Source organism: Taudactylus pleione, unplaced genomic scaffold (assembly GCF_031769625.1).
Source record: "Taudactylus pleione unplaced genomic scaffold, aTauple2 ptg000113l, whole genome shotgun sequence".
In the NCBI taxonomy this organism is placed as follows: Eukaryota; Metazoa; Chordata; class Amphibia; order Anura; family Myobatrachidae; genus Taudactylus; species Taudactylus pleione.
The window spans coordinates 14,828,908-14,848,702 of NW_028284515.1; the positions used below are offsets into that span (position 1 = coordinate 14,828,908).

Sequence of the window (19,795 nt, forward strand, 5' to 3'; positions counted from 1 at the left end):
TCAAGACTTGTATAACTTTCTGATTCAATAAAGGGCCTGTTTTCTTCCCACTTCTGTATTATTAATATATGAAAACTTAAAAGTTAGAACATTTTTTATTTATTACATTAAAAAAAGCTTTTAACTATGCATCTGTTGTGACTTATGTGCCTTACAGCTGTAATTCTATATTGATAAATAATTTTCATATACTTTTTTAACAGAAGCAAAAGTATCTTTAAAGGCTGTATGTGCACCATATTATTAGAACTCTGTTGTCTTGTCTTTTCCTGTCTTTTTATACTACTATCCTGAGTTCATATGGGTGCAGACTATACAAATCGAACTATATGACATTTCTTTGACACTAGGGATAAAAGCCTCACTGTATCCTAGTCTGGTGCAGGTTTCTTTCCTGTTCTCTGAATTAATTTGTACAAATACTTAGAGTGGGCAGTGTAAGGCATCCTATAGGACTCCCCCACTGCTGCTCCACTGCCCCAGCGCCAGTGGCCGCAGCACTGGCGACTGGGTCAGTGACTTCGGCCGCGGTCTCCTTCACATCCGGATACCTCCGGCGGTGCTGACAATGAGAGCTCCTTGTCTGACCGTGCTGCCCACTGGACCACCAGTGAATATTACATGGGCTGGTGGCTGCTTAATAGCAGCGGCGCCCATTTCACTGGGCTAATATCAGCCGTAGGAGACGTACGCTTACCTGTAGCCCCTCCCCCAATCCTGGGGGGCGCTCTCCCTCCACGACCAACAAGCCCCAGGTAGATTCTCTCTAGTCTGCTCTCTGACTCTTAGCGGCCTGCCTCAGCGCTGGAGAGAGAAGTGGGCTTCAGTCTCCTTTCATAGCCTACTCCCAGCAGCTAGCTAGTTAAATTGCTCCTTCCTGCTACTAGTGGCTGGTTTGTTGAGCTTCATTAGCCCATATTCTGCAATCAGTGGTCTGTGTGTTTGTAAGCAAGTGTGCCTTGCCTGTGTCCCTGTACCTGCTATGGTTACTGTGCACTGAGGGAACATCCCTGGCAGTGTTGAGTACAATATATTATATATATATATATATATATATATATATATATCTCATATTTGCTATGTCTGTATATATACTGACACTGCCTAAAGACCCGTTTGGCTTTACGCCCCCACTTATTATTGGTGTGTGTGGAGTTTTTCTGTGACTCTCAGGATGTCCAGAAACAAACCTACCAAGGAGGTAGGTGCCGCAATGTTACACACTTGTAAGAAGTGTCTCAATGTAATTTCTTCTCCGATCCGGAGCACGATGGCCTGAGTTCCAGTTGCTTGGGTCTGCAACAGGTGATTTCGCCCATGGATTCCAGCCAAGAACCGGCTTGGGCGTCACGACTGACTCTGGTAATATTACAGTTGTATACCGCATGTCAGTTTCAGTTCTCCCAGTCGCTGTGCCATAGTTTACCATGGCAAAGCCACCCCGGTCCAGGGGTTGGCTCAGGTGTCCATGTCCTTTCAGCAAATGCTAGATAATGAATAGGGCTCCTAGACGTAGGCTGGCCTCTCCGTTATCTGGCGAAGATTCTGATTCAGAGATGTCTTCTGATGACGAGGCTTCCATTACCTCCGGTGTGGAAACGTCTTCTGTCCCAAAGGAGGCTATGTCCCCAGTAGATGTTTAGGCTCTTATCAGAGCAGTAAAGTCTACTAATGATGGTCTCGGAATCTCGGCCATTAGCCTAGTGAGCTGGGGCACAATTGTCTGGGATGCTAGGTTTGCAACCTCCTAGATCCAAAGCACCTGTTTTTTTTTAAAAACAAGACCATAGCAAGACCTCTTGGCGGAGGCGTGGACTCTTTAGACGCTGTCTGGTTTCCAAACGTATTGCTTACCCTCTCCCAGCAGCGGATAGGGCAAAGTGGGTTTCCTCCGCCAGCGGATTCCCATATTACACATCTTCTTAGGTCATCCCTCCTGCCTATCCCTAACACGGCATCTCTGAAAGATCCTACGGATAGGAAACTGCAACCTTTTTAAAGTCAATTTATGTCAATGCAGGTGCTGTGGCTCATCTAGCTCTCGCATCAGCTTGAGTGGCTAAAGCTGTCCGCCACTGGAGACAGGACCTACCTCTGGCACGCACGGAGGTGTCCTGGCCTCCATGATTGCGCATGTTAGAGAGGCAGCTTATCTCTCTGAAGAAACCATAGATTCAGGAATTTTAACTTCTAAAATTTTGACTTCTGCAATTGCAGCCAGAAAAGCACTTTGTCTGCACACTCTGAGGGTGAACACGGAACCCAAACAAGCCCTGGAAGCCCTTCCCTGTAGATGCTCAGTTCGGTCCGGGATTGGATCAGTTGCCACACCAAGTCCTAGGACTTCTCTCTCTCATTCCTTTCATCCACAAGGCAGAGCCAGAGGTCAGTATTTTCACAGAATCCAGGGTTCGGCCCCCAACAGTCCCAAGCCCAGAAGTAAGCAACCCTGGGCAACTAGACGTCCGGCTGCCAAGCCAGTGGACAAGCCTGACGCATAATGGGGCGGGCCTCCTCCCGAGGGTCCTCGGAGTAGGAGGCAGGCTTCTTCACTTTTCGGCAGTATGGATGCAGACCACAACAGACGCTTTGGTCAGAGGTGTCGTGTCTCAACACTCTCCACTTTCGACAGCGTCCGCCTTCCAGGTTTTTTCTCCACCAGCCTTTTTACACAGCCAGAAAAACCGGAAGCTCTCGAGGCATTTCTTCGCTCTTTCTTGGCCTCAGGTCGTTATTCCTGGTGCCCCATTCCAGAGAGGGTTAGGCTTTTACGTCAGTCTATTTTTGGTTCCGAAGCTGGACGGCTCCTTTCAACTCATTCTCAATTTGAAACACCTGAACAAATTTCTTCCCACATGGAGTCCCTTCGGTACTTCATTCTAGCATTGGAACCGGGAGACTTTATGGCATTGTTGGATATACAGGATGCTTATTTGGATATCCCTATATGAGCCAATTACCAGCATTTTCTTAGGTTTGCTATCCAAACCAACCACTACCAATTTCAATGTTACCCATTGGTCTGTCCTCAGCCCCTCGTGTGTTCACGAAGGTCACGGCAGTTATAGCAGCACATCTGCACCGCAGGGGCGTCAGAATTTTACCATACCTCGACGACTTGCTTCTCTTAACACAATCTCCAGCAGTTCTCAGAGATCACATTCATCTGATGGTAGAGCAGTCACACAGATGGATAATCAATTGGAAGAAATCCCAGGAGATGCTCCACCTTGGAGCCTTGTTGGATTTCTGTGCTCACAGTCTTTCCTTCCTTCATCCCTCTGGACAAGCTCTTGTCATTACAAGACAGAATTCGCACCTTAGTCAGCGGCGAGAGTCCATTCACTCGTCCGTGCAAATTCTGGGGTCATTAGATTCGACATGGTAGAGTATGGTCAGTTTCTCTGCCGGCCTCTCCAGGGAATCATTTTGAAGGATTGGATCAAGTCAAGCCCGAACCTCAAGGCACAGACTCTAATTCTTCCCCAGGAGGTACGTCTCTCCCTACTATGGTGGCTCCAGCGTTCTCATCTGGACAAGGGACCCCCCCCCTCCCCTTTTTGGATCCAGTACAGGGTCCTACTCACCACCAATGCAAGCCTTCGGGGATGGGGGGCTGTAAATTGTCAGCCAACCTTTCAGGGCTGTTGGACGCATCTAAAGAGCCAGCTTTCCATCAACATCCTGGAACTTTGTGCCGTGTACAGGGCTCTATGACAGGCACAGCACCTCCTTTAGGGACGTTTGAAAGATACATGTGAAGATACAGTCGGACAGCGCGACCGTGGTGGCAAACCTAAATCACCAGGGCGGCACTCAGTCAAGGAGCCATGCAAGAAGTCTGCAGAATTCTTAGCTGGGCGGAGCGACATCTTCCAGCACTTTCCGCAATATTCATCCCGGGCTTTCAAAATTGGGAAGCGGACTTCCTAGGTCGTCTAGACGTCCATGCAGGCAAGTGGACCTTACATCCAGACTTCTTCCAGCTATTAGTCTGCCGCTGTGGCCTTCCGGACATCAACATGATGGCGTCTCGCTACTATTCTCCGCTTGCGAGATATTGCTCCCGCACCAGGGATCCGGAAGCTCTAGGATTTGGCGTACCTGTTTTTCTTGTGTACAACTAGGGGTTTAAATCCCAGGTCTTTCCGCCTTACCCGTATCCTTTCCTTTCTGCAGTCACTTCTGGATTTGGGCCTCCTTGAAGGTCCAAGTTTCGGCTTGTCTTTACTTTCTCAAAGCCAGATAGCTCTGCTACCGGAAGTGCAACTTTATCTGGGGATTCTCTGTGTTCAGCTACCATTTGTTTCTCCTGTTGCTACCTGGGATCTTTCTTTAGTTCTCTGAGCTCTCCAGTCTGCTGCATTTGAACAGTTATAGACGGTGGAATTGTGTTTGCTTACATGGAACACTGTGTTTCTACTAGCCATCACGTCAGCCCAGAGGGTGTCGGATTTGAGCGTCCTCTCTTATCGCTCCCCGTTACTTGTGTTCCCTTTGGACAGGGCTGTATTGAGGACTCGCCTGGGCTACAATTCCCAGGGTGGTATCCCGCTTCCATATTAATCAAGACATAGTAGTTCCTGCATTTCATACTACGGATCCATCTCAGCCAGAGACTTCGCTGGATGTGGTGAGGGCTCTCTGGCCTTATGTAAGGAGGATCAGAGAGATCCGCAAGTTGGACTACCTGGTGTCTTATATGATGTTCATATGAGTGGCTGGCTGACTACTAAGCAGACCTTGGCCCACTGGCTTCGCTTTACCATTCGCCAAGCTTCCTCTTTGGTGAACCTTCCTACCACTGCCATGGTGACGGCTCATTCCACCCGAGCAGTGGGGACTTTGTGGGCAGCACGCTGTGGCTTCTGCTGAACAGCTCTGTCAGGCTGCCACATGGTCATCTGCTCATACCTTCATCAGGTTTTATGCATTTGATACTTATGTGTTCTCCGGCGCCGCCTTCGGGAGTTCTATGCTCACTGCAGCTCAGGAGCGTCCCCGCCCATATGGGACAGCTTTAGGACGACCCACGGTTATCTCTGTTCCCCCTAGTGGAGGAAGAAGAAAAGGAGACTTATGTCTTACCTGTTAAGTCTATATCTTCGACTCGATAGGGGGCACAGGGCGCCCGCCCTGACGCACCTGTCTGCCGGGGGGTGTTTCCTTGGTGACCAGTCCAGCTGTACTTTCCATGGCATGTTTGGTTCTGTATGTATGCCGGCCTTCCTACTCCTTCTCCTCTGCCTCGCTACTGTCGTGGGCTTGCAAACTAAACTGAGATCCCAGTGGCTGGGGGTGGGGTATAGAGGAGAGGAGCCTGGGCTGTGGGTAAATTTCATTAACCGTTTGGTGCCCAGACTCTCCTCTCCAGGCTATACCCAGTCATCCCTGTGCTCCCTATGGAGTCGAAGAAAAAGACTTAACAGGTAAAGACATAAGTCTCCTTTTTAGCACAATTTTTCTAGATTGTATTTATTTTATTTTTTATTGTCTTCATTCTCTTAAAAAAGGTAATTATCGTAATTTTCTTTGCTTATTCTACTTGGGTTTGAATAGATACTTCTTTTCATTTAAAATTAGCAACTTGAGGAAAACCGTTCGGATGTACCATTATGCTAATTTGATTTTACACATTTTATATGCATTACAGCAAAAGCACTTAAAAAAAAAAGAACTTGACAAGAGAAAACCAAAGTTGTGTAATGGTGGTAAAATTATGGTTATCCTGCAATTTATATTTGTAACATGGATATGTAACTTTAGTATTATGTGTATATATAATGTATTTGTTATGGACCTAATGTCATGCTCCCTCCTTTTATTTTAGGTATATCCTCATAAGTAAACCTACATCATGGTCAGAGAATCTGCAAGTCAAGTTTATAGAGGGATTTCGGTCTCTTCTGCATGTTTTATCATGTATGCAGGTAATTTCATGCAACTGATGTGCAGAAATTTAAAATTAATTGATACAGCTAATCCCAAACACATTAAGTTGTCCATACCAGGTAGACCTAGCCTCTATACCCCAGCGCCCAGTTCCGTGTTCATTTTTGGCCACTAGATGTGAAGAATAGTTATAAAATACGCAGGTCGGGCTCTACAGTACAGTCAGGCGATGATATCACATTGTTGTGGGGTCTTTGTCATCCAGCCATCCTGATCAATATCTGTTAGAGACCGCTGACTTGCTGTTTAGGGTGCCTGGCCATTTTGGTAAATAAGAGGGCTTAAATGGCTGTCATTTACCTCTTTACAAACCAAATATCTTCAGCTGTGACCAGAATGCTGGCAACTTAACATTAACACGTTTTGTCATGACCTTTACCCTGATACATTTTAAATGTATTTTTGAACATTAAACATTTTTAATGTTACAAATAGTTTTATTTTAGTACTTCTATTGTACATTTTCTTTCTTTATCGTTGTTGGCTAATGCATATGTTTAGTTATTATTGTACTATAGTCAAAAATGTGCATTTTTTTCCATGTGTGCTACATACAGTATTCTGGATTCACCCCTAATAAGCTGAAGCCTTGTACGTATTTGAACGAATGTTTAGAGAACCTTTATTAATGCCATATCCTTTGTACAGGGCATGGAGGCAATAAGTAGAATGATAGGACAACACGTTGAGATGGATTCTGACTGGGAAGCTGCAATATCTATGCAGATGCAACTGAAGAATGTCTTGATGTTAATTCAGGAGTGGTGCGCCAGCAATGTAAGCACATGTTCTGAGTTCGGAACTCAGATACTGCTTTTCACTGTGTATTCAGTCAATGTTGGAAAGTGTCTCTACGTGAGAAGACGGGTTCATCATAAGCACAGGAAATGTAATAGCTAATGAACACCACAGAGAAATAAGCCAATCTAGAGGGGACGCAGACAAGGGGCGAGGGTAGGGTAACACACTGCATCTTGACGGGCGAGGGGAGTCACAGGGACGGGAAGATAGTTCAGTACTCAGTGAGCCTGTATCCCATGTATGACAAGCATACAGAGTCAGTCACAGAAAGGAACAAGGAGAAAAGTTACGAGGAGCACTTGTAGCAAAGGTACTGCTAGGCTACGAAGATGAGGAAGGAGGGCCCGATCCGTGAGAGCTTACATACTAAGAGGAGAGGTGATCATTTTGATGGTGACCTGGGGAAAAGGGAGGAGAGGAAAGCGGAGATTTAGGAGGAGGGTTAGTAGGCTTCAATGAAAAGGTGAGTGCATTTTTGAAGCTGGCGAGACTGGAAGGAAGGCTTACTTGGCGAGGGAGTGATTTCTGGAGAAGATAGCCAGTGTAGTAGAGCGTTGGAAATGTATTAGTGAGCAGGGTGATTAATTGCTTTGTATGTGAGGGTGAGGAGCTTCCAGTGTATTCTGAAGGAAAGGGAGCCTGTTGTTAGAGAGGAAATTGACTGGCAGCATCGTTCGTGATAGATTGAAGTGGAGAAAGGTGAATAAGGGAAAGGGCCGAGAGGAGGTGGTAACAGTAGTCGGGGTGGGACATGATGAGTGTGTGGATAAGGGTTTTGGTGGCATCAGGGTTGCACTGCATTTGCCAACTGTTTTTCATTTGCCATCCTCAGTGGACATGTCACATATGATAATTTGCATTATATTTGTCCATGGTTAGTCACACACTGTTCCCCTCAGGGAATGTCGGTGGCTTTGTCATAAATGTTCAAGTTAGCAATAAACAAAACGACCTACAGTTACCATACATTTTGCATTTATGTATCTATTTTAGGTACTGCCCCTTTAGGACTGTTTTGCATTGTACAACTACAATCACTAAATAACCTTTCATTCTTGTCTCCACAACAAAGGAAGACCTGCTGCTCAGGACCTACAAGGACTGTCATCGTAGTGTCCTTCAGTGCATTAGACCAGTGACCTCTCAGCAGAAGACACTGATAGAGATGTGTGGTCATTCCTATGAAAGTTATCCATTTAAGGTCTCCAGGGATCCAGTCAGCATACACCTGCCCCTCTCCCGGATGCTGGCAGGTTGGTACCCCTACAGTAATGTGTTCCTTAGGCTTGTGGCATATGGGAGATGGCACTTCTGTCTCTCAGCTCCATTTAAACTGGTGCTCACATGCGGTAGTGCAAGCACCCAGCTCCATCACAGTGCTCATTGAGAGTACCAGCACTGGTTTGTTACGATTCAGCATTTAAATTGCCTGCTATGTGGATGCAAACACTGAGCCTGATGCAGAGTGGGATGGAAATGGGGCATATTTGCTCCTGAATGCGTGCACATAATAAAAGGCATGTATTAATGCACAGGCGTTTTGCCCTACCTCAATGTTTACATTTGGTGTTTTACCAGTAATCTTTATCAATACGCACTTGCACCAGCAATATTCTAGGTATATAGAAGATAGCCTTACCAAGTCCATCCATACTGCAATGTATAATAAAGAATTAGCGGAATAACAGATGCTGCACGATTGGCTCTTCCTACTTGCTCCCAGTAAAGAAAAACATTTTCCCATTTCACAAGACAGTTAAGAACATTTCTTATGTGAAATAGGAACATTTAAATAAGCAACAATCATATGTCCAGCCTGAGTTGTCTGTATCCTTTTCCCCCTGGTGAAAGCAAGGTCTGGAATATGCCTCCTAAGGTTAATGAGTCTGGTGGGTTTTCTGTAAGTCTGGCTGCAATTTCCGTGAAGGAAGCTAACAGTGTCAGAGACCATATAGACAAGAATATTGAAAGCAACTCAAAGTAGCTTTATGTCACCACAGGTGCAGCACTGAATCTGACTGTACATTGGCAACAATGACCAGGATTTTATAAATTTGGGAAAGTGTTCTTAAAATAACAACCAGGATGCTTTGTCTAAAGAAGTGACCTATTGAAGACTGCTTAGGAAATAAAAAAGGCAATTGAGATCATTTACATTTCAGAACTGCTTTAACACTAGGGTACATACTGTAAGTGCTGTGTATTTTATAGTGGGACAGTTATAACATCATTGAAACATTGAAAAAGTTTGGTAAACTTTGCATTATCCGATTGGATCTGAAGGGGCCTGCCATGAAGGTAGGAGTGAGCTTGAAGTAGTGCCTCAAGCACAGCCTTTAACAACTACAGGATGTTAATGGGAAGCCTTGCCTGGGAGCAAAACCTTTACAGATGTAGCCTCCATAGCACCGTGCTCCAACCTTGCAGAGTGGCATCCATGATCACTATGGTCCACTTCCAGACACACAGGGACTGACCCTGGCTGAAGTTGTGTCTACTCAGCTACAAAAGAAGTGACTGAAGGGTTGTTGGTTGCAATGTAAACTCTTGCGTCGCCAAGTGAGTATTCAGCCGAGAGGTTAAAGTTGAAACATCCACAAATGTATTTGCACGAACGGGATCACTTAACCATCCTGCCTAACAAACTCATGTAGAGGATCATGTACACCTGCTTGCAAGAGAATAGGTCAATGACCTGCCTCTGAATGGCCTATGTCTTATATTCCAGCAGGACCATCTTGTGGCATCTGGTATAAAAGAAAAATCATGAGATAAGGTTGAACTTTGGAAAGTTTATCGCTTCCGTAATCCATTGCATATGGGTCCAGAGACAAGACAGACCGCACTTTAATGAGGAGGACGTCCAGATTTGAACTGATAGTCATCCCTTTGGGCCGTAAGAGTGTTACCATAAAGGCCATGCTCTTGGTAACTTTCCCAAAACTATGGCCTGACTAAATGGTATAGCCCTGAATTGGAAATTGGCTATGTCCAAATCTTGGGGCTTTGATGCCCGTCATTTATTTCCATGGAGGCAAGGAATTTGTTCCACTTCATAGAATTGATGACAGTGCAAAGTGACTCCATCTTGAACTCTGCGACCCAGAAGGACCTATACTCCTAGGTTTAGTGAGCTTAACCAGTAGAAAGTAGCTCTTATGTCCTGTATGATACTTTCCAACACTAACCCAAAGAGAATGGTATTGGCCATGGGTAAAGAATTAAAAGTCCATTTGAATTCTGCGCTTGCCTCCCAGCATTTTAAGTCATGGAGAGGGTCTGGCTGTGACGGCCAAAGCAGTAGTCCAGGACAAACCTGAGCATCCATGACCATGTTGCCCATGTAGGCCAACTTGTCACTGGTCATATCCACCCAGGGCACTTTTTTCAGAATGGGAAACCCTGACTGCAACCCCTTACTCAGCTGCTAAGCCCACTTCTCCACCGCCTTGTTGGCTTAGGCAACTGCCAAAACCAACTTGAGAGATGTCCACAAAGGGATGAAGATTGATTTAATAATCCACTCACAGTTCCTATCCGAGCTGTCTTTTTAAGGACTCTGCTTTGGGAATGGGTAAAGTGGTGACCTTGGCCGACCAAACAATGGTGCCACCCACACACGGTGATTTCTCCAACTTGCCCAAATCCTCCTTAGACAAGGGATAACCAAAAGTAAGCCTCATGTGAATAGAATGCACAGTCAGCTTCTGTTGATTAAAATGATATATTTTGTGTGCGACTGCGGTTATATCTGCATGCGAAATGCTACATTACTTTGTCGGCAGCTGTAATACTGTAACATAGTATTTCGCATGCAGATATAACCGCTTTTTCACACAGAATATAGGCATGCCGAATATCATTTTAATCCCATTAAGCTGTTTGTGCGTCCTGTTCACATCACTTTGCAAACAAGACACATTGAAAGGAAAAATGTTGCACGAAAAGACGCTTGGCGCTACCGAGTCATGCCACGGCATTGCGTGACTAGAAGGGCTGTTTAACACGCAAGGAGGCTAGATGTATGTGGACACATCAGTAAAACTGTAGGAGGGACTAGAGAAGGGAATGGAGGAATCTGTTCACTCACTGGGCATGGATCGTCTGACCTGTTGTGAGCATGTTCCCTGGTGGAGCACATTAACACCTTCAGCCTGTCTGGTCCTGCCACCTCAATTGCAGCCTCTCCAGACTAGTACAAAGTATGGTGGGGCAAGTCCCACAGTGGCTACCCTTCTTCCTAAGTGCCATTTGACTTGGCATTGAGAATATGTGTACAACAACACAAGCTGTCCCCTGAAGCCTGGGATCTGGAGGAGGAATTCCTCTCAGACATAATGAAAGACAAGAATACACAAATGACAACAACTCATTGAACACAGTCAAACAAAGTGAGAGTAGACTACCAGAGTGATACAAAAGACAAATTATTATTGATTCTTTTTTTTAATGTAATAGCAATGCCAACTGTGCTGGGTAGATGCAGGCCCCACAGAAGGAGAAACACAGATACTACAGAGACGACACAAAAAACCCAAAACAGAAGAACATGTGCAAAGATCTATATGGGAGCAAGAGACTGAGAGGAAAAACACACAGAGAAAACCCTCTCAGCAGGTCAAACACCCAGCGCAAATCTCCTGACAAACGATGAGCATCATGCACATACACACCCCTCAGCCTGTCCCTACTGAAAATGGCTGTGGGTGTGAGACGTAGAGAGATTTTAACGCACTCTTTTTGCTGGCAAGGAGAAGCTGTGTAGGACATCTCGTCCCCCCCCTGAGACTAGACCCATGCCATCTATTAGTCTTTGTGGGGACAATTCCAAGGAAGAGTCCAACGCCACTACCACCTCCAGTCACCTGAGATCCTGGAGAGTGGGACACAGCAGCAAGAAGGTTCACCACTGAAAGAGTCGTCTCAATCATGGTAAAAGGAGTGAGGCTGATGTAAAGCTCCAACCATGAGCACACACCTAAGGTAATCCTCTTGGGTTCCTGGTCACCCACAGAATCCGTGACCGGTTAACCTCTCTACGGGAGCCAGGGCACAGATATGTGCTCCAAAACCTGCTTCCCTCCAGCGGAGTACATAACAAGAGCTGTTCAGCTGCTAAGCAATAAAAGAAAAAAAAAACCTACAAGATCTGCTCACAGGCTAGACAATGGTGTCCACTCCATGGACTAGCATGGTGGAATGTAGAGGGGAAGTGGCAGCCAGCAAACAAGTATAGTTTGAAGATTGTGCCTGCTCCTGGAACAGTGCCCTCTACACCCCATTGTCTACCAGTACCCCCCAGATAGGATGTTAAAGAAATAATGTTATTTCAGACTCGATTTTTTTTTTTGTGGGGGAAAAAAAACATAAAATAAAAATTAGAGAGCAGCATTTGACTAGACGGCTGCCGGATAAACAGTCTGTTTATTAGGAAGTTGCATTTTTGGATAATGGCCATTAACTCTGCTCTTGGTTGTCCTATGTTTTATTTTAGGTCTGCATTCACAAATGAGTAGAACAGGTCTCATCACAAAACTGCCTGAACTTATTTCACCAGTGAGTAGTTTTTGGTACTTTATAATTATAACTGATTGGTAATCCTACAATGAAGTTCAAACTAAATTTTGGTCATAAATTGCAGCCCTTCATATCTGAGTTTATATATAGTAGTTTATTACTACTGAGATCTGAGAAAAAAGGTGAGTCCGTCTACTGGTGCACTTAGGATATTCTTAATAAATCAGTTAAAAATATTTAAAATTGTATTACTTTTATAACATAATTAACAAATAACGTATACTATTTTTTTCTAATTTCTAAAACAATTTTTCATCCCAGCTTTGTAGCTGGTGTATATTAATATATTAAAAAATACTTTTGTTTTCTTATACAGCATTTAATTTCGGTCTCTTTATAGCTATTCAGAACATCACTATATTTAAACAATTTAATGATGATAGACAATAATGTTTTCCCTTCATGCTACTGTGACTTAGCCAGTTCTTACTCATTAACTTTCTTTCGTATTTCTCCATTCTGTTCAGAAAGACTTCCATGTGGAACTTCTTGTTGAAAGTCCTTTGAGGTGTCTGGTGCTAGTGGGGCAGGTGGCTGCTGAGATGTGGAAGAGAAATGGCCTCACCATAATTAGCCAGGTATTAATTTATATTAAAGGGGAACTTCTAATCTATCCATAATTCTAATTTGTGGAAGGTTGTCTGATGGCTTGCAGTATGTCCATAAGTACTGTGTATTTTTCCTATCTAATCTTCTGCATTTTTGCATAGTCTTTAGACTTTCAACCACCACCTAATCTATATAATAAGCGAGAAAGCCTCTCTGTCTGTCTGTCCTTTATACACGGCCAGAGTTTTGGTCCTAACTCCACTATAATTGGCATGGTGGTGTATTTAGACTATGGTTAGGATTTTGACTTGGTTTGAACTTCGTCAGGGCCACACACTGTCACACAATCCCTAAAAATCGGGACACTCTTACATTACACAGGTTCCGGGGCTGGCTCAAGTGAAAATTGTCAGTCTGCCAAAAACCTGTGTGAAAGCTACAAAAGTATCCTTTTAACCTCACAGTCTGAGCAAGTGTCAAACTTTATGACTCAATGCAAGTTCATATTAAATGCAGAGTTAAAGTGCCCATACACAGTGTGGTTTTTTTTTTTTTACACGATTTGGCCGTTATCAATTGTAACGACCAATCATATAAAAAGTGGCGTTTTCCTGGACGATTACAATGCTGATGCAGCGTCATGTATCGGCATCGGAGATCAACTGAACCTGCAGTAAGATTTCGACCTATCGTGCACGACACACATCGTTCTGTGTTTGTGCACACGGAACGATGGCATGCACGAGAGAGATCCCCAGGGAGATCCGTGCTACATGCATCTGTGTCATTGACACAGAGCAACGGACGGGATCAGAGAGGCCCGTCTGCTGCTGCGGTAAAAAATAAAAATTAAATTTATATAGCTGAGGTAGTGCACCCTTGTGCATGATATAGATTTTCAATTATTGTGTGCCCCCCACCGGGAATCCCTTCACCCCCCTCTGTTTTCTCTGTACCACTATATTTTGTAAAAAATATTAGTAAAAATTAATTTTAAAAACCAAAAAAATAAATATATATATATATATATATATAAAAATAATCACGGCCAATGACACTGATAACTCCTATAAACACCAGTAAATCTGGAGTTCAATTTGAAGATATTGAGGGACATTCATAAAAAACTAACACTGCTGCAATTTCTAATGGGGGAAATAAAACACTGTGATCAGACCTTTATTACAGGGCTTTTTATTCGGTGTGTCCTTTTTCTGTTTTTCTATTTTACATTTCAATTGGGCTTTTTAAAGAAAATGTTGCATTTGAAATGTTGAGATGCAAAAAGTCACACTTAAAAATGTAAGACCACATACACTTTTTACATACTAGATGTAGTGTTTTGCCTGAATTTTTTTTTTTTCACACATCTTTATTCAACTATTTAATTAAGCAAAATGCAATTTTAAAAGTTGTACATTTGAAGGAATTTAAGATTTTTAAAATTGCTCTTTTTCTATTTAGGTTTTCTACTACCAGGATGTCAAGTGCAGGGAGGAGATGTATGATAAAGACATTGTGATGCTGCAGGTATATTTACTAACCTTCCTCTGGTAAATGAAAAGACAAGTTACTAATCCTTATATGTGTAGTCATTCTGTGTTCCGCCATACAGTACGGAATCAGGGCTGTGAAACACTTACGAGGGATTGGTTGCTTTAGTATATAATGACGGAAACGTTGTGATAATGCTTACACTTATGTATTAAAAGTCCGCTATAAGGGAGTTTGTAGGACAACTAAAACCACAAATACAACTATTAAAGCTGCATTACCATGTAAAGATTTCTTCCATTACAATCAGGACATTGGTGGTAGTGTTCCTCTGGATTATGTATATATCTGTATGATATTTCTGGGTAGCTCCCTCTCACCGTACCTTTATAGAGGGATATAGTATTAGTATTTACCATCTCCTCATACTCCCTGATCACAATATCCAGTCTCATACAGTAACATTGAACATTGCTGAGATATATCGTGTTCATTCTAGCACCCTGCACTTGTCACAACCTGTGCAGTTTCTCTTTCCTGCCTGGGGTGTCGCTCTCTGCTCTGGTGCTTCTAGCACACTCAGCTGATGCAACAAACTGCTGAATTACAGACCAGAGTTTGCTAGAAGCACCAGAGCAGAGAGTGAAACCCCAGACAGGGAAGAGGAACTGCACGGGTTGTGACAGGTGCAGGGTGCTAGAATAAATACCAATATATGATGGCACTCTATAGCACTGTAGTAAGTACTACACAACTTTACTTTTCTATATTGTGCTTTTAACTTATGGATCCAAAGACAATGAAAGTGAATAGAAAAACCCTACATATAAACACAAAAATATTGCACATAATTTGTGCATTTAGTAACGAAGGTGATCTCTCAGGTAATCACAATGCTTCATTTGCTCTCTCTAGATAGGTGCTTCCCACATGGATCCAAACCGGTTCCTGCTAATGGTGCTGGACAGGTTCGAGCTTGAGGAACCCTTCTCAAAAGTTTCAGTGTCCACCAAAGACATGGCAAGTGTCACCATTGTTCCCACTTTTAGAGCTAGCGTCTTGACTACAACGATTCCTCTAACTCACCATTAGTGAAATATTTCCTCTCTAGGGACCTGATTGAAAGTCGCACACTGCATCTTTTGCCGTAGGTGTGTCTGCAACTTTATGCTAATGCTGCTGTAGTAAAAATCCTCCTTGATGTACAGACATGCGTCTGAATGTGCAAAGACTGAGACGTCCACTTTTTGCACCTTTAAACGCAGCCATCTGTTGGGCCATGGAAACGTGCACAAGCCCCATGCTGGGTGCAGATTCTCTGGTAGAGTATGGCCTCCACTGCAAGCGAATAAGTGTCTGACTTCGGAACCAGTTATGCGACACTCCCATAACACGACCATAAGACGACCAAGACAACCATAAGACGGTAGATGTCCATGTGTCTAAATATATATCTTATATTTCCTATCATTTTAGGACCAGGCAAGGCAGTGGAACATTCTGATTGAGGAAATGCTGCATGTGCTTATTTGCATAATTGGTAAGAAAATCTATACGTTTACGGAGCATTTTGCATTATTTGAGTAAGATTTTCCAAAGGTGAACCCTTAGAGATTTATGGGGAAGGATCCTTATTTGTTTGTGTGACAGAATTATTATTGTGTAACAGATTTGCTGAATTCAATTTTAAGACCCTTGAATAGCATAAGGATGTTGTAGCTTTGGACATGTTGGTTGAGTGTTACTTAGATGTCCAATAACGGTCAGCTAAATGTAGGCACCTGCTTGTGTTGCCCACTAGCATTAGAGGATATTTCCTGTGCTTAGGACAGACAGGGGGCTGTATTCAATTAGCAGCGATGTGCGGTCTTCTTCATACAGGGCGCAAGGAAAAATCTGCGGTGTTGGTGAGGGGCCGCTAATTGACTAAAGCATTCTAATGACTGCATGCATGATAAGTAGTTTGCTAGTCCATCGCTATACTGTTTAACAAGCTTTCCTATTACAGGAGAACGGTACATGCCAGGTGTCAGCAGCGTAACCAGAGAGGAGTGTATGATGAGAGAGATCATCCATCTGCTCTGTATTGAACCCATGGCTCACAGTGTTATTTCCAAAGCTTTACCAGATACTGTAAGTGTTCTTCCTGCTTCAGATCCCACAGTATCATAGTTCTGTAATGATTGGACCTAAATGGAAGATAGATAAAATCTATGATTAACCATTAAAAAAAACACAAACCCTTTATAACAAGAATAATTTGTCAATTAATCTAAAATTATATCATCTACCCATATAAGAATTGTGTAATATTGTGAAGTGTTTGTAAATGTTTAGATACGTTTTTATAGAACTTAGACTGCAGAGGTGTTCTACACATACAGTAGGCAGCCATATTTTTGGGATCAACATACATTTATAACAAGGGTATGCAGTCACTTTGTCAACATCTACAATGTCGACACTGCCACCCGATTTTAGGGTTATGTTTAGATTAGGGCTAGGCTGCAGCTAGGGTTAGGCTTGTTGACATGCCATCTGTTGACATTCTGGCAATGTCTACATTATGTTCATTGCCGACATTCAGACCATGTCAACATTATGCTATCAACATTGCGAATATCAACATTCTAAATATCAAAAATAGTGTTCATTCTGGCATCCTGCACCTGTCACAACCCATGCAGTTCCACATTCCTGCCTGGGGTGTCGCGCTCTGCTCTGGTGCTTCTAGCACACTCTGGTCTGTGTCTCAGCAGTTTGTTGCATCAGATGAGTGTGGTAGAAGCATCAGGGAAATACACATTAACCATGGATAAACCACCAACCACAGGAAGGGGAGTTGGCTCAAGAATAAAGGTCCCTCTTATCTCTACAGCAGCCAGAGACTCCCGGCACTCATGCCTTTTATGGCCTCTTCTAGGCTTGGTCACGGGGCTCCTTGATGTCCCTTCCACCAAGTGTATATGCACCCTATTGTGTTTCCTGGTATAGACTGCATCACTACAGGGCCTTCTGCTGATATTGGCTCCAAGCACAGTTTCTTTTCTTGCTTCCAGTCACACTTCCTCCACTAGTGAACCTGTCGTAATAACATCTCCATCAGGCACACTAGATTTCAGAGCATACTGCAGCCATGGTTCAGTGAAATGCTCCTCTGAATACTATCAAATCTCCGGGAAGTCTGTATTTTATCTCTTTTTACATCACTGTTCCAGGTGCAGATGAAGGGAGATGGGGGTGGCTTGAATATTCTCCTATAAGTTTGGGTACCACGACAATATGCACTTGAGTAGTACCATTAGGAGTGGTCAATAGTAACTGTTTACCCACTTTCAGAGTAACTCCAAGACAAGTCTGTAAAACCAGCCTTCAACAAAGTTGCATAGCTAGTCCATGCTTTTACACCTACACTTGCTCTTGTGTGGGTTACAATATCTCTCACCACTGGGTTCCACTCCCTGGATTTCCTTTGGGGGACCTGGACAGGACACTAGCTCTCCAAAGGAAGAGGTATCTGTTTTATAGGTGCTGTCCCATAAATAGCTGGCCTTCATTCAGGAGACCAGGGATTTTGTAGTGTGTGATCTAACTCTGGTCCTTAAATATGAATCTAGAAATCTCTGCAGTCCTTGTTACGCTCTAGTTGGCTTATTCTAGAGCCAGTAGACCTCCACCCCTTCGGGTGTCCGCTCATTCCACGTGGTCTTTGGTCCTTCATGGTCTTGGGGGGGAGAGGGGTGGGAATGGGGCCTGAGCAGAGTATATGTAGAGGATGGTAACATGATCCCTCCTGCACACCTTCACAGAGCTGTACAGAGTGCACACTATTATCTCGCCTGAAACAAGTATTGGTAGTAGCTGCGTTGGCTGATGAGTAACCCTACCTCTCCCCATAACTGTATACTGCCGGACATTCATATGTCCAATCTGTATGCCCCTTTTTTTTTTTTGCTCACAGATTAATATTTTTCTTCATGGCCGAATGGGGTATCCAGGCCTTCTCACCTTGGGATTTTGCTTCGGTCGTATTTCTTTTTTGTTACTTTCGTGGCTTTTTACAGTTCATATTCTATTTTTCTGGTCATAAGGCTTAGCCTTCCTGGCTGGATAGGTGGCTAAATAGAAATAGGAGGGGCCTTCTCAAGTCCCATTCCCAGCCACTTGTTTACAGTGCTTATCCTAAGGTTAGTCAGTGTCCTCCAATAAAATCCATTCATTAGTAATTACTAATTATATTACAAAACGTGTGCTACGTGCCAGTGAATTGCTTTCTTTATACGTTTGCAGGAAAATACAGATATATGCTTGGATAAGTTGATCAACAAAGTGGCCACATTTAAGTAAGTGATCTACTATATTCCTTGGAGAAACTCTGGACATTTGTAAATACACTAAGCGTGCTACTATCTGCCCAAGAAAAACCTGAAATTGCTGTGTAAAATATATAAAGTCGCAAATTAGCATTTCTTACATTTTCATCATTTTGGGGGAGATGTACCAACCTTGGAGAGAGTTAAAGTGGAGAAGTGGCCCATACCAACCAATCAGCTTCTGACTGTCCTCTTACAGGCTGTGATAGAAAAATTACAGAAGCTGATTGGCTGGTACTTTATCTCTCTCCAAGGCTTAATAAATCTCCCCCTTTAGGAGGCAACGTCAGAACTGTTTTTGGACACTGGGTAGGTTTAGAACAAATTCCAAAACTGTCATTAAGGTTAAAAGCATATGATCTAGAGAATTAGTAAAATATTACAGTATATTTATCAATAGAGCTTTAACTGTATTGCATCTTTACATCAGGCAGAGTTTTTTTGTTTTCCGTGAGATAGGTCATAAACATGCTTATAAGATACAGTTGTTTAAATATTCATTTATCTGGCCCAGGAGATATTAGGGTTATCTCGGTTAGCTCACTCATTTGCACCAGGAAAGGGTCATGGAGAATAGGCGCTATAGAAGTTCTCTTATGTCTTCTCAAACTCTGCTACTAGACACCGTGGACACTCTTTCTTGCTGGGGCTAGGACTAATCTAATTTCTGAATACAAAGTAATAAAAATACAAGGCTTAAACTGTAGGAATATAATGTATATGTGGGTACAAAGAACCACTGAATTCAGTGATCCCTCATATGTCCTTTAACCCCATAACTGGGTAAAATTTCTTCCAAAAAATATTCAGAAATTGTAAGCTGTTTATGCTTGAATTAGGTCCAGAACATCTATTTAAAACTCATCCAACACGATTTAATTAAAAAAAAAAAAGAATTAAACACATAGCATTGATATCAATCTTAAAATATCAGGCAGCGATTTATCTGAACATCGCTCATCGGAACATCGTGTTTACATTTCCCTGGCGGCTGCTCCTTGCTGCAGCTCCAGGTATACACTGGGGGGATGAGTGCTGCTTGACTTACA

General features: G+C 43.2%; 1 protein-coding gene across 1 annotated transcript in view; it reads left to right on the forward strand.

Annotated features, from left to right (window-relative positions):
* UBR1 (ubiquitin protein ligase E3 component n-recognin 1) overlaps positions 1–19,795 on the forward strand; it is a 136,789-nt gene that overhangs the window by 46,897 nt on the left and 70,097 nt on the right. The window contains exons 13-22 of the mRNA XM_088471259.1: positions 5,831–5,930; positions 6,601–6,729; positions 7,826–8,006; positions 12,248–12,309; positions 12,798–12,908; positions 14,344–14,409; positions 15,289–15,393; positions 15,850–15,913; positions 16,382–16,506; positions 18,664–18,716. Of these exons, the coding sequence (XP_088327385.1) occupies positions 5,831–5,930; positions 6,601–6,729; positions 7,826–8,006; positions 12,248–12,309; positions 12,798–12,908; positions 14,344–14,409; positions 15,289–15,393; positions 15,850–15,913; positions 16,382–16,506; positions 18,664–18,716 (996 nt within the window). The remainder of the gene's footprint in view (positions 1–5,830; positions 5,931–6,600; positions 6,730–7,825; positions 8,007–12,247; positions 12,310–12,797; positions 12,909–14,343; positions 14,410–15,288; positions 15,394–15,849; positions 15,914–16,381; positions 16,507–18,663; positions 18,717–19,795) is intronic.